Source organism: Aptenodytes forsteri, unplaced genomic scaffold, assembly GCF_000699145.1.
Source record: "Aptenodytes forsteri isolate BGI_AS27 unplaced genomic scaffold, ASM69914v1 Scaffold23, whole genome shotgun sequence".
In the NCBI taxonomy this organism is placed as follows: domain Eukaryota; kingdom Metazoa; phylum Chordata; class Aves; order Sphenisciformes; family Spheniscidae; genus Aptenodytes; species Aptenodytes forsteri.
The window spans coordinates 806,099-819,940 of record NW_008796043.1 but is presented as its reverse complement, the minus strand read 5'-3'; the positions used below and the strand labels follow the sequence as shown (position 1 = coordinate 819,940).

Sequence of the window (13,842 nt, the reverse complement as noted above, 5' to 3'; positions counted from 1 at the left end):
ATTACTTAAAAAAAAAAAAAAAAGAAGAAAAAGAAGGCTAATCTCTGCCTTGCTTCTTATCATTCCCTATCTTTGCCCCCTTTGTTATTACCAATGAGTCATACTTCACCTTTTCCTTAGTCTGCATCTCCCACACTCACTCCTCTACTGCCTTTCCTGCCACCCCTTGCTCCTGGAATGAATTCTCTGCTCCTTTGCATGAGAAATTTCAGTTTCCAAAACCATATTTTAAATTCCGGTCTTAGGCAGGGTTGCATCCTGTTGTCCCAATAATAGAGATGGCCCTTATTTTCTCCCTATATGAGCACTGCTGATAAAAATTGAGATGTTCCCCTTCTTTTTTTTAACAGTTCATTACTGTGCATGCTGACAAGGCATTGGTAAAGGTATGTTTTAGCTGATGAACTGATTCAGTAGAAACGCCACATTTTATGGAAAAAAAAGTATTTGCGATAGATATGCACAAAACATAAATACTGAATTCCCGGGGGCAGATACTCATTTTGGATTTGCAGCTTGTCTCATAATTTAGATGTGGGTTTTCATCCTGGTAGTGAGCTTCAAAGGGGGGAAAAATCATGGGACAAACTGTTGCTTTAATCACAGTTAGACTTGCTGCTAAAATTAATTTGCAAGAACATTTGCTGCAATATGAGAGCAACACTGTAACATGGGAAAATAATACAAATGCACTTTTTTGGGAATAAAGTGAAATCAAGGAAAAAAACAATGCTGGAGAGGAAGTTAAGGCCATGAATCAACAGCCTCTGAAAGCAACTGAACTACTGTTAGTGATGCTAACAGTGTGCGCAAAATCCGTAAGAACAGAACCAGTTTCAGAGAATCATAGAATGGTTTGGGTTGGAAGGGACTTTTAAAGGTCATCTAGTCCAAACCCCCTGCAATAAGCAGGGACTCTTCAACTAGATCAGGTTGCTCAGAGCCCCGTCCAACCTGACCTTGAATGTTTCCAGGGATGGGGCATCCACCACCTCTCTGGGCAACCTGTTCCAGTGCTTCACCACCCTCAGCGTAAAAAATTTCTTCATTCTATTTAGGCTTAATCTACCCTCTTTTAGTTTAAAACCATTACTCCTTGTCCTATTGCAACAGGCCCTGCTAAAAAGTCTGTCCCCAAACATGAGAACAGTTCTTCAAATGCATCGCTGAGTCTGTTGTGGGATTCAGCTGATTTCATGATAGTCACTAAGTAGGAAAATCAATTGTCACTCATCATTAAATACCTGTAGCATTACCTACTAAGTCAGTGTGACACAGATCAAATGGTGTTGAGAATATTTCAAGTTTTTGTCATCATTCATTCGTACTGTTTTAAAAATGTGCGGAAGCTGGGGGCATGGGTTTGTGAAGTTCTCTTCATAGTGTTAGTTTGGGATATTTCTCATCTTTTAGTCTGAAATTGGGCATCTGAAGGTTATTTGTGAAATTCTGTCTTCCAGGTGAGTGAATATAGACATTTCATTTTAAATGCATGTTGCAGAGAAATCATGACTACCTTTTGGATACTGTTAGAACACGTGTAGTATAGTGGATGTCTGCTCACATGTACGGTCCTAATAGAGCAAAAGTACTTGGGGCCTGGTGCAAGAGGTTCTGCTGCTCTGTGTTTCTTCGTGATGCCAATAATCATGAACACGTTACTAGTGTGAATGGGAACATTAGTGATATAAGCCTCAAGTTACACAGTTCTTCCTTTACTTCTGTATATCGAGCTTGGTCATATGATGACCGTTCTCCCATCATATGACCTGGGATGTTGTGCTGCATATGCTGGGCAGCTGGAGTGGGAGCTTCAGGCTCCTAATCCTGCCTGGAAAATACATCCTTGTCTAGAAGTAGTACTCCATGCAAATAGGAGTTTACTTCTACAGAGTTAATTTTCAAGGAGCTCATCTGACAATGATGATGATGATTTGGCTACAGTATTTTTTTGGTCAAATCAGTTTCCTATCCTAGCCATTTATGCTGCCACCACAAAGGGGTGGAAATATGTGGCCAGGGATGTGGGGAGTTGAGACTCCCATGTCAGACAGCAGCCATCTCTTTGCTTGGCTTAAAAGGACTGGGAAAATGCACTTTTAGTGACTGATGTCTTCAGCACCAACCAAGCTAATTTTATTTGGGCAATTAACATGTCCCAGAGGACTTAATATAAGCCTGGTGCCAGCTAGTCTGAGACTTATTTGTGTTCAGTTATGTCTCACTAAAGATATGAGAAATTCCAGTGATCAGTTAAGAGACTGCTGAACTGATCAGATCTGAGACGCTAACTCAGTTGGCCCTTGCTTGCTCCAAGAACGGAGGCCTAATTTTTCACAATTAACAGTCACTGAATGTTTTGTTAACATAGGCAAAACTGTTTGCTTTGTTTTTCCTGTTCCCCTCAATCTGATTTTCAGAAATGTCCAGAGCATATTAGCTCTGTTTTTCCAAACAAAACAATAGCATGAGGAGTTTCAGTCCAATCAGTTAAAACTCAGGAGAGTTTTTAACTGACTGCAAGGTCCTAACATGGAAAGTGGCCGGCAACCATAGTTTTTCTGCTTCTGGGCCGTCGTGTTCATAGCACATCATCAGCCTTTGTTCTGTTGAGTTGGAGATGATCTTGTGGTACGAATCTAGAAGGCATCTCATGGATTGTTTTACACAGAAAATGAAGAGTGATAGAGCTGTTGAAGGCACAGGTTTGTGGTGTTAGGACAGTCACCCGCTTTTCTAGGCTGGGAACACCACTCATCCCAGAGACAAGGATGTGTATCCTTCCAGCCTACACATCACAACAGCATTTGGTTTCCTCCTATTTGTCGTTGCTCAGAGTAGAAGCAGTGTTTCATGGCTCTAAAGGACGACTTAATCTTGGGAGGCTGTGGAGGAATTCTACCTAAGGTTTCTTTGCCTCGTGAAGACTCTGTTTGTGTGGGACCCTTGTAGCTAGAGATAATGGGGAAAATACGGGAGCCTTCATTTGTGTTCAGTCCTACCACTCCCTGCTCCTCAAAACCAGCACCAGAATCTGAAAAATGAGAACTCAGCTGGTGCTTGCACAGCTGCTGATGTCTGAAAGGCTTTGGAGTCGTATCCTATGTTGAATACAGCCCTCTCAAGGGTGTAAGCCAAAGTTAGACAGTTCATAACGAACAAGAAAACTGTGATTAATGGTCTTCCATGTGCCTAAGCTTCCCTGCAAAAAAATACATGGATTTCTTCCAGAGAAATGTGTTTTATAAAGATATAATGACTACTGTTGAATGCTTTCAGGATGCATATAATATGTTATATGATATGCTCCAAAAGCAGTTGGAGTTGGCTTGCTGTGAACAATGGTACTGCTCTGGAGAAGGTAGTTTTGGCAGGTACCTTTGAAATGAACTGAATTCTGTTGCCTAGTGCACCCCTGAGTTTTATTTAGAAATAAAGATGTGTGTGCTACCCTCAAAGGTAATTTTTGTCTCCCTTTGAAAAGTTTCCATGCTTAACTGTCTCTTTCTGGGGCAATTAAACCAATCTTGCAGACAGCAGCCTCCTTCCTCCAGCGCTGCGTGACTCATGCTATCGTGGCTGCTCATCTCAGGTGCAGAATCTTGTGAAATGCATTTTTGACTATCTAAATGTATGACATCCACTGATTTTGCCTTATCTGCTATGACAGTAATATCTTCTCGAAATGCCAGCAAGTTGGTTAAGCAATACTTCCCAGCCCTACAGCCCTTACTTCCGTAGATTACTTTAATCAAATTGTTTGTTTAGCAGGTTCTTTAATTACCTCCTTAAAATAGTTCCTGTGGGCTTCTTCATACCCAATATTGAATATACTAATCTGCAGTTTCATGTTGTTGTTTTTTTAAAAAAGAAAGATTGAAATTTCAGTCTTTATTGCATCCTCAGGACTCTTTTAAAAAAGTTACAGAAATGTAATGCTTGCTTTGTCAGTTTCAGTGTTGGTGATTATTACTTGTGAAATACATTGCTTTGTTTACTTCTGAGCAGAATTTTTATATTTATACACACACACATATACGTTTGCATCATTGCTCTGTCTGCGTTGCAGAATTCACCTCAAGTGAGGCAAAAACTCAACCTTCTTTCTTTGTAAGTACACAAACCACATAGTGCGTAGCAGTTAATTTATCTAATCCCCAGTGCAAGCCCTTTACGCTTCTTTTCGGTCATGCTTCTCTATTTCATGGCCCTGTTACCTCCTGATAATATACATGAGAAAACCTTTAATGATGTTAGTTTTGTTTATTGATACATTATTTGGTAAGAATTCTCCAGATATTGTAGGAGATAAGCCCTGTCCTGAAGCTTGTACTGTAATTTTCAGAAATTTGCTAACTAGCTTGTTATGAACAGAAGCCAGTGAGTAACAGAGGAATGTTTTGCAGGTTATGCCTCCTTGTCCAGGATGCCTATGGTATGTTCAGTGAAGTGCAGTTGCAGTCCCTGAGCTCTGCAGAAGACATTGAGCAGTATTGCAGGAGATGGGAAGGAAAATTCTGCTGCTTAGCTGGAATGAAAATTTTGCAAAGAACTACAAGAGGAAGGTGAGAACAATTCATGGGAGAATGTATTGCATGCTGTGGCAGGCAGAGGTGATCTGCCTTTTTATTTATTTCTGTGATCAATATTCTTTGGAACAACTGAATCTGGCTTTGTTCAATTAAATGTCCTCATTGCCATTTTTGGGGCATCCAATAGTACTTGAGCCAACCATACTCCAAAATGAGCATAAATAAGCTAACACACAAATACACACTTAGCAGAGAAAGGAATAGAGAAGAATTACTGTGTGCAATATTTCATAAAATATGAGTGTTTTCTTCCTCTTCAGTAGATTCAAAGACTTAAAAACATTAGGTCACCTCCCTTTCATTGCAGAACTGTTACTACAGTATGTTTTTCTACAGTGCTGCCCAGTATGGGTTGAAGTTTCAAGCACAGACTTTCCCTTAGTATATGAGAGCTTAATTCAGTTAAGTCTATATAGTTTGGGAAGCAGTTTAAGTTTCCTTTAAAAAAAAAATAATCTTGTAAATCATAAAGCCATTCTTATTTTGGAATAAGAATGTCCACAGGTTTACAGAAAAATCCCCCCAGATAAGTAACATATTAACTTATGGTACCTCTCAGATTTTGCTTATTCTGTGATTCCTTTTACATTCTTTGAATAAAATAAAATGTCTTTAATCAAGAAAAAAAAATAAATAGATCAAGTATCTTTCGGAGTATCTTTCTAAGGAAAGTCATACAGTGTTCACCTGGGGACCTTTATAAATATAATTAGATTGGTTCAATTCTCAACATAATTTATTCGTACAAGCATCCGCTCTAGATAAGCCCTTGCTATTAGAATGGCTATGATATTTCTGCTGACACTTTTTTTTCCTGTTGAAAAATGCTGTTTCATCAAAAACAGAATGTTTCATGGAAACATTATCTATTTTGGAGACAATTTTGTTGGGAAGATTTTTTCAGGTCCAGAGGGAGTGGACCTCTCATTCTCATTTCATGAAAACTTTCAGAAAGTCTCATTTTTTTTTCATATTGGAACAAAAGCGGATTTCAAAGCCTTGAAATGTTTAGCAAAATGGAATTGTTGTTTTCCAGCCAGCCCTATTCAGTATGCTTTTCTTTTTATGTACTTGCAGTGTTAATTTTCAGATCCTTTGGATTTCAAGCCTACTTGCATTTTTATGGATCTTTAATAACAAACACGTCTTCTTATTTAATTATTTTGTTGGCTTTTTTTTCAAGTTACATTTTTTCCAAACAAATTAAATAATGGCTTTGGAATTCTGGATACAAATGAAGTTTTACAACTGGCTGCTGGTGTTTCCAGTACTCTGCCTAGCTAATAAGAGACAGACTTTTTCTAATGTAAATTCTGTTTCAAAGCAGCAGTAACTTACTTCTGGCTATTCTGAGGATGATTAGAAGACACACTGCTGAAAATGCTGGTGGCTCAGCTGGAGCTGTGCTGGTGGTAACCCTGCTAGGAAACATTAAAAGAAAAAGGCTAGCGTAGCTTCGGGGACAGTGCAGTGGTTAAAACGTGATTTCATTGTACAAGATGGGTGGGTGGGGGAATTGTTCAGGGATTTATTTTTTTTCTTAATTGTTTTACCCTAAGATCTGCTTTATAACTTGTTATTACTTTTAAGTGTTGGGACACGTTTTGTGTCATTCTAGGTGTGATGGAAACCACAGTAAAGCCATAGCTGAAACGAATATAAGGGAGTACTTATTCACACAGAGCATAATTAGACTGTAGAATTCATTGCCACTGGATAAATGGGTTTCCAGAGCCAGTAGTATATCCGAGCACATGATGGGATATGCCTGTGAGTGCCCAACCTTGGTGTGCAGCACATGAGTGAGTAAGAACTATGTGGTCTGCCCTGCAAGAAAGACTGCTGTCTTTTTTTTTTTTGAGAATGCCAATTACTTTTTGGAAGGAGATGGCTTTTAAACTGTTTGTTTCCTGGAGTCTGACAGTGGCTTTTAAAATGGATAAAAGGAAATAAAATGTAGGAAATACAAGGGAAAAGTCATGACTTTTTTTTTGTGCCTTTGAAGCACATGATCTGGAGAAAGCCGGGAATGGCTAATAAGATCCCATACGTGCATGTTGTCCCACAGTCACATGGATTGTAACCTCTCTTATAGAGACAGAGTGCTGCTTCAGTCCCTGTGTGAGACAGAGATTTTCATTTAACAGATACAAGAGGTTCTCAAGCTTTTTGCATCAATGGACCACTGTTATTGTTCAAAAAATTTTCAAGGCCATCATCCATCATCATCATCAAGTCTTTAATTTAAAGTACTATTTAACATCATTACAGTAAATGCAATTTTAAAATCACTATTGTAAGCTGAAGTTGCATTTCAAGGACTAAACACCTATGATAAAGGGTATTTTACATCCAGGCCAAAACCTGGCTGTAAACCTGACTTGATCTTTGGAATGGACCTGTACTGTAAGATGTGCTGAAGAAACTAAACCCATTTCTTCTCCTGATAAGAAAACACTTGTGTTCCAAAAGAAAAGTGGAATAAGAACTTATACAACCATGTCCCGTCTTGACCAAGATCTACCCTGTGAAAAATTAGAATTATAGTAATCCTACATTGAGAGAAACACTGTTAACGTTGAATATTGTTTTTGAATACCCAACAAGTGTTTTGTTTAAATAACAAGTGTTTTGTTTGAATAACAAGTACTAGGGTCTCATACTAGGTCATTTGAAGGTCTTTCATTGATTTAGGTGGTTTTCAGAACAAGTCCCATACCCCACGTAAAACATACTCCCCAAAACCATCCCTGCAAGAAATCCTTCCCTTTGTAGTCCAGTAGAGGAAGTGTCGTTTCCCTTTGCAGTCCAGTTTCTGGCAATCCTGTAAGACAGATGGGCATGGCTGAGTCACGGCAAAGTTGCCATGGCTTGTTCAGCGTCTTATTTCCAGCAGTTCTTCTAGTCTGTTGATGAGGCTGTTGAATAAGGTAGGAACCAGTATTGTAGCAGCTGAATTAACAGCACATACGTGGTTCAGTATCTGTTTCTTGATACTTTTTCTCTTCACCCTCTCATTCATACTTGTCTCCTAGCCTTTCCTACAACTGTTCCCTGAACTTCACACTTAATATCAGCAGAAAAGAAAGATAGGGTGGTCTAAAGAGAGAAGACTGAAAAATGTTCATTGATCTGCCGCTGGTAGTGTTGGCTCCTTAGAGGTGTATGTTCTCTCTCTTGTCCCCCCACTACCTCATATGTCAGTCATATAAATTCAGCCCCTTGAGAAAAAAGAAGTGAGATTTTGACGGTGTACTGCTAGAGGCAGGAATTTTGGTTAAGAATCTGTATGCAGTACAACTAACATGTAACCCCCCTATTTTAACAGATGCCAGGCATGTTTCAGGTATGTCCGGTATAAGCAGTAACTAAATGGATGCAATTAGATGCAGGGACTGAGCACCCACTAAAATGCCTCAGGAATAAATAACCTATAAATTGTCATAGGCTGCTGCTTCCTACCAGAAATTAATTTCAATGAGCTGGCATAAATTTTGTAGTTAGATACCTGTCTTTATTGACAAAAATATTAATTTTATGTTTTTAGCCCTGACTGGAGTTCCACACAGAATAATAATTTGGATTTTGACAATTCGTGTCTTTTCACCTGATTTGCCAAGCACCGAGTTTACTGCTGAGTATAGCAGACCTACCAGCTTCTTCTCTTTACGCTTTCTTACAAGATAGAAAGATGAAGAGTTTCTATTCAGCAGAACAGAAAGATGACACCAATTTAAAAATGGAGGGGGGAGGAAGAAATGCTTTAACGTAATACATAATTAACGCAGGGCGTCAGTACCAATTTTGTCCCTAAATTGAAAAAATGCTTAACAAGTTTCAAAAGATGGATAGTGCTAAAATCCACAGTTATGTTGGATAGGGTAAAATACTTTGAAGGATACATCAACTCATAGGCTTTGGCACTTGACCAACCTTTAATTCATGGCAGGTTGTACTATCTGTTGCATTTTCCTCTAAAGTAAGTAGACTCTGAATATTGAGATCATCAACCAGTGTTGTGTTTCTCTGAGAAAATTCTGCGTTTTCAAATAAAGTCGGCTTCTGTTGTTTGTCATTTTAAACTTTCAAATGTTCAGCACTGAAATGTGAAATCTTCCTGTATTTGTCTGTAGTGTTGGTCACTATTGTGCCTGAGGGTTTTCTTCTTTTTTTTTCTTTTTATTTAAGTGCTATATTTCTCTGGCCTCTGTCTCTCTTTTTCTTCTACTCTTCACCGTATACTTTCTCTTCTTTTTGCTTTACACGCAGAAGAGAGGACCGCTGCTAACTGCTATAGAAGAAAGTGTTTCAACTGCTAGACGTTGACAGGAAATGTAATAGTAAGAACTCTCCGCAGAGCAAGGAAGTCATAACTTCCTTCCTTTGGTTTTCCCTCCTCCAAAAAGACTGCCATCTAAAATAGCCACCCACGTCTCTGAGGTTTTGAGGTCCTAAAACACTTCAGTAATTGCTGTGGTTAAAAGTTGAGATCCATTTAAAGCATAGTTTAACTAATCGCATTGAAGTTTTGAATATTTGCATTACTTTTTTATTAGTTTTGATGACTGCTTATGTATCAGAAATTAACTTTTTTCCCTGAGTTTTCTTCTCTTTAACAAGCATGGACTGCTGCTTGTATCTTCAGGGCTTCTGCCATGAATCTTTTTAGTAACCAGCATTGGAGAAAAACATAAGCGTATCTATATTGAATCAAAAGTACTTTAAATTATAATTTCAGTGTTTTGATGTAGTATATGTAATTTCTAATGTACTGTAGAAAATTGAGTTATTTAAGTAAATAAATTATTCAACAAAATAATTTCATATATCTGAACAAAACTTAGGGGAAAAAAGCCAGCAACCCTTCCTCCCTGTTTGTATTTTAACTGAGATGCTGGTTTAGTAGGCTCAGATTTTTACTTTATGATTTTATTGCTTTTATTACTCAAGTCTGAGAAAATACGGTGTTGCGTAGCTTGTGCACTGCAAGATCTGAATAGGTCAATTAAAGGGAGAGCTAGCCTACAGTATCAGCTTCTTATTTGGATTGCTTGTCTTTTGATAGTTGAAGCTTATGCAGTCTAGTTGATTATTACTGAATTTCTTTTTAGTCTTGAGCAAGGAGATGTTTCACAGAGGGCTAGGAATTGCTTTATTTTTGAGTTCTTAGTAATTGAGACTGATACTGCCAAAAGAAAACTGTTTCATTTTAGACTAAAATTGGGAGAGTAGGAGAGGAGGAAACAGAGAAGTGCCAAGTCTTGAGTCCCCAGGGCAAAGCTGTAGAAGACGTTGGAGGAGAATCCTAGCATCTTCCTTCCTGTCCCCTACTGTAAACCTTAGTCTTTCATCTTTTCCTAGTTATGGGCATTTTTTTCCTTCTACTTTCTTTGATATTGCTGATATTTTCTCCCTGTAGTAATTTTCCCCTGAACCTGTGGTATGATTATTAAAATTGAAAAAAACCCCAAACTATAAGCTATAATGTTAAAAAGTTGAATCAGACATGTCACACACAAAGTTCTTGAACCAGAACTTTAGATGAAACTTCATGCTTGTGAGAGAAATAAACAAAATCTTCTTGTAAGTTATGAAATAAGTTGTTGGATCAGAGTCAGTGAAATACAGTTTTGAAAAATCAAAATTTGAAGTTGTTTGATTTTTGTAGTATAGCTTGTAGTGTGAAATGAGTGAAATTTCCATGGGATCAGAGTAGATGTACTGAGACTGTAGATACTGGTTTATCACTTTACTCAGTCTAAATATAATTACAATGGCTTTTCTCTTTGATTTGTATGTTTTTATCAGAAGTCATAGAGCAAACATATATGCATGTATGCACATATGAATGTATGCCATTTGACTTTGCAGTGAAGGGCTAAATAAGCCAGGAAGGTTAGAAGCAGAAGGTGACTTCTGTCTCCTGCTGAGCTGTGAAACTGAGAAGGAAGGTGGTTAGGTGAGCAAATGAAAGCAGCTTCTTCTGTACAGGGCAGTACACTCATCATCTATGGTGAGAATTATGGGGAGGGAGAAGTAAATGCTATTTTATTAGTAACACTCACTATCTTCCAGTTATTTTTCTATGGAGTAGTTTAAGACAATTTGTTAATAGATCAGGATTAATTTCTGCATGTGCTGCATGTATATTTTGCATTTTCTCAGCCATGTATTTAGCCTGTTTAAGAGTATGAAATCTTTGAAATTCACTGACTGCTGTCTGGATACGCAGCAGGCAGTTTGCATGTATGGATACACAGAAAAGACGTACCAAAGTTCAGCAAGCAAAATTTAAGTTGAGAGGGATGCCTTTTGAGCATGTTAGATAATAAAAATAATTAAGGATACTAAAAAGAATTATTTTGCATATTATGTATACAAACGTATGTCTCTGTGCGTGTATATAGACACACACATATGTATAAAAGTATCATTATATATAAGCGAAGCTTGAAGATGTGGGTTTGCAGAAGAGAAGACTACCTGTATGTAGAGGACTGCCTGTTGTAAGTCCGTACGTCTATGGAAGTCTATGCTATAATGCTCCATTAGAGCTACTGGTGGCCTTCCTTCATTGATGATAAACAGTGGACATCTGCATATTTAGTATGGGACAAAACAATTTTTACCAGACATAGATTTCAGTTTAGCATGGGAAGTAGGGGGTTGAATCTGTCATTTGGAATCTGATAGATGATTTCTGCCCTCCTGCTATGGATTCAGTCTTTTTTTCTTTTTTTGAAGAAAAGTTATAGAATATTACAATAGAGTCCTTGTCTCTGAAATAAAAAAATGTTATTCAAAATACTTTACATGTTCTTTTTTTTATCCTTGAGCCTGTTTTTTCTCACTTCTTACTGTACTTTTCCTTTTTTAGAAGTCTGTCCTTTTGTGATCAAAATTTTTCTTTTTTTAAATAGTGACTAGTAATTACATGCACAGAGCAAAAGTTTAAAGTTTTTATTTTGTCTTCTGTAGCCAGAAAGGCTCTTTGTGCACACGGGGGCTAACCATGTCCCTTCACTGTAGCGCAGAGCCAGCTGTTCATCTCTTGTCCTGCCTCTATAGGTGAAGAAGGATACCCATATTGGATAAAATACACCCATTGTGCAAGTCAGATTGAAGTGGGATTTGAGTGTTGCTTGGCCAATGAAGAGAATGAATTTTATTCTTTCTGTAAGGATAATGATTTTCTGCAGAGGCGGACACAATGTCTTGCCATTTCTCCACTGTCGTTGCTCCCACCTCATTTCCCCTTCGAAGTCCGTAAGTGTAAAGAGAGAGTTAACTTTCTTGGAGGCATATAAGTGGGTGGAGCAAGAGGGGAGCTCCTCACCAGGGACACTGACTGATACAGTCCCTGGCACATCAGTGACAGCTCCAGGAGAGAACATCCCCTTCGGTAGAGAAGGATCCCGGCAGGATGTGATTTGGAACTTGCAAATCCTTTGGGTGGCAAATGTCCCTGCCACTGGCCTGGCTGGTGTCAAAGAAAAGGATGGGGCTAAGATGTTCAGGAGACAGTCTCTACACAACGCTGCTCCTCTGCCTGTTTGTAAACAAATACTACCATTTCCTAATAATTAAGTGCTCCTAGTTGAAGTAGTAGATGACCTTCTCCAAAAGGACACAAGTAATTGGAGAAAATGTACCGTATGTCTTAGATATTGATATGGGGTAGCAAGCTGGAAGAGAGCTAAAGAATAAGGGACAGCTTCATGTCCCTTGTGCAAATTTAAAAATACAGATGAGGGATCCCTGTACAGTCTGTGTGGAGATGTGATTATACCTGCACTGCAACAACATAGCTGATTTGCTGTAAGTTGATAAATACGTGATCTCTGTATGCACACACACACGCAGGGTTTGCGGTACGTTCATACTTGTGCTCTGCCCGTGCCCTTGTGCTGCACGTCGTGTGAGGAAGGCCACTTGTGTAACTGCCTGAGTTGTACAGAAGGCTGTGCTCTCTTTTTGTAACTCTCCTTTTTTACGTCCCAGTTAGCAAGACCAGTTTGTTCCGCTGGGCATTGGCCCTTCTGTGACTGTAGAGAGGATATCGTTCTGTACGATACAGGACAGAAAATGTCACCCTGATCGAGGATTCAAGAAGTGGTCGATTTGCTGTAAAGTCTCTTTAATACCCAAGAAGTCTTGCTTTGTATGTTGTAATGTTCTCACTGTTAAAAAAAAAAACCACAAAAAAACAAAAACAAAAAAACCCAGCCTCTGAGCTCAGCCTTCTCCTTTTACAGACTCGGTGATGATGCCCTATAAGTCAGGAAGTTCATTTCTGTAAAAGAGCAGCACATTTGTGTTTCTGGTCTGTTCATTAGTGTGGAGAACACGACCACAGATAGCAACATCATCTCTTTACTCTGCCAGCTTGTTACCTGAATTGTGAACCACAAGCTTTATTCCACAAGATCCAGTTTGAGATTTACGTTCATAAAACTTGTTACAGTGCTGGTCCAAAGGCATCACTATTAACACTGAATCATAGATGATACCTGGCGCTTTACGAAAAAACGTGGGAAGAAGTTCACTGCCTATAGACACACAAAGTCTAGCGCTTAAGGATCCAGGGAAGGACTAGGGAAATACAGAAATAAATAAGCTTAAGCAGAAGTGAGCTAAAAGCAGAACTTTAAAGGAGTTTCCGTGACCCCTTGAAGAGAAGCAGCATATTGCAACGTGCTTCAGCCCCTGTACCAGAGTATGCCTTTTCCTTCTTCTAAACAGTTGAATTTAGAAGCTAATATTACTTTTAGCAAGTTTTGGACTTCATTTTTTAGAACTATTTCAGAAATAGTGGCTTTCTTAATTGGAGGAACAGACAACTTGTTCTTGGAGGCAGTGTGGGGTTAAAATCCAGATCTCTGTGCTTCGACTACACAGAACAGAGAACTGGGACAAGATAACTGAGAGCTTTAACTCAAAAATGCATGCCTCTTCGAGTTGGTTATCTGTAACTATTTCCCCTCCCTCAGCTGTTTTCTTGGCCTCTCCCTCAGATGTTTCTGCCTGTCCTGCAAGGATGCCATATCAACTGACAAGGCAGCCACTGTACAGCTAAAGAGTCTGTAGCATTTTACCTTAATATGCTCGGCTGTTAATTTTATGTTTGTTTCTATATTAAAAGTGGGAAACTTGCAAAATAAATAAATAAAACCCGTAACTAAATGAGCAGCTGTGTAGGAAGGAGACCGTCTTCTGCACATGTACTTAAGATAACAAAATCTTGCCTTTT

General features: G+C 38.6%; 1 protein-coding gene across 1 annotated transcript in view; it reads left to right on the top strand.

Annotated features, from left to right (window-relative positions):
• Positions 1–13,842, top strand: part of SPIDR (scaffolding protein involved in DNA repair) — a 202,485-nt gene that overhangs the window by 170,299 nt on the left and 18,344 nt on the right. The window contains exon 11 of the mRNA XM_019473737.1: positions 4,407–4,565. Coding sequence (XP_019329282.1) covers positions 4,407–4,565 — 159 coding nt within the window. The remainder of the gene's footprint in view (positions 1–4,406; positions 4,566–13,842) is intronic.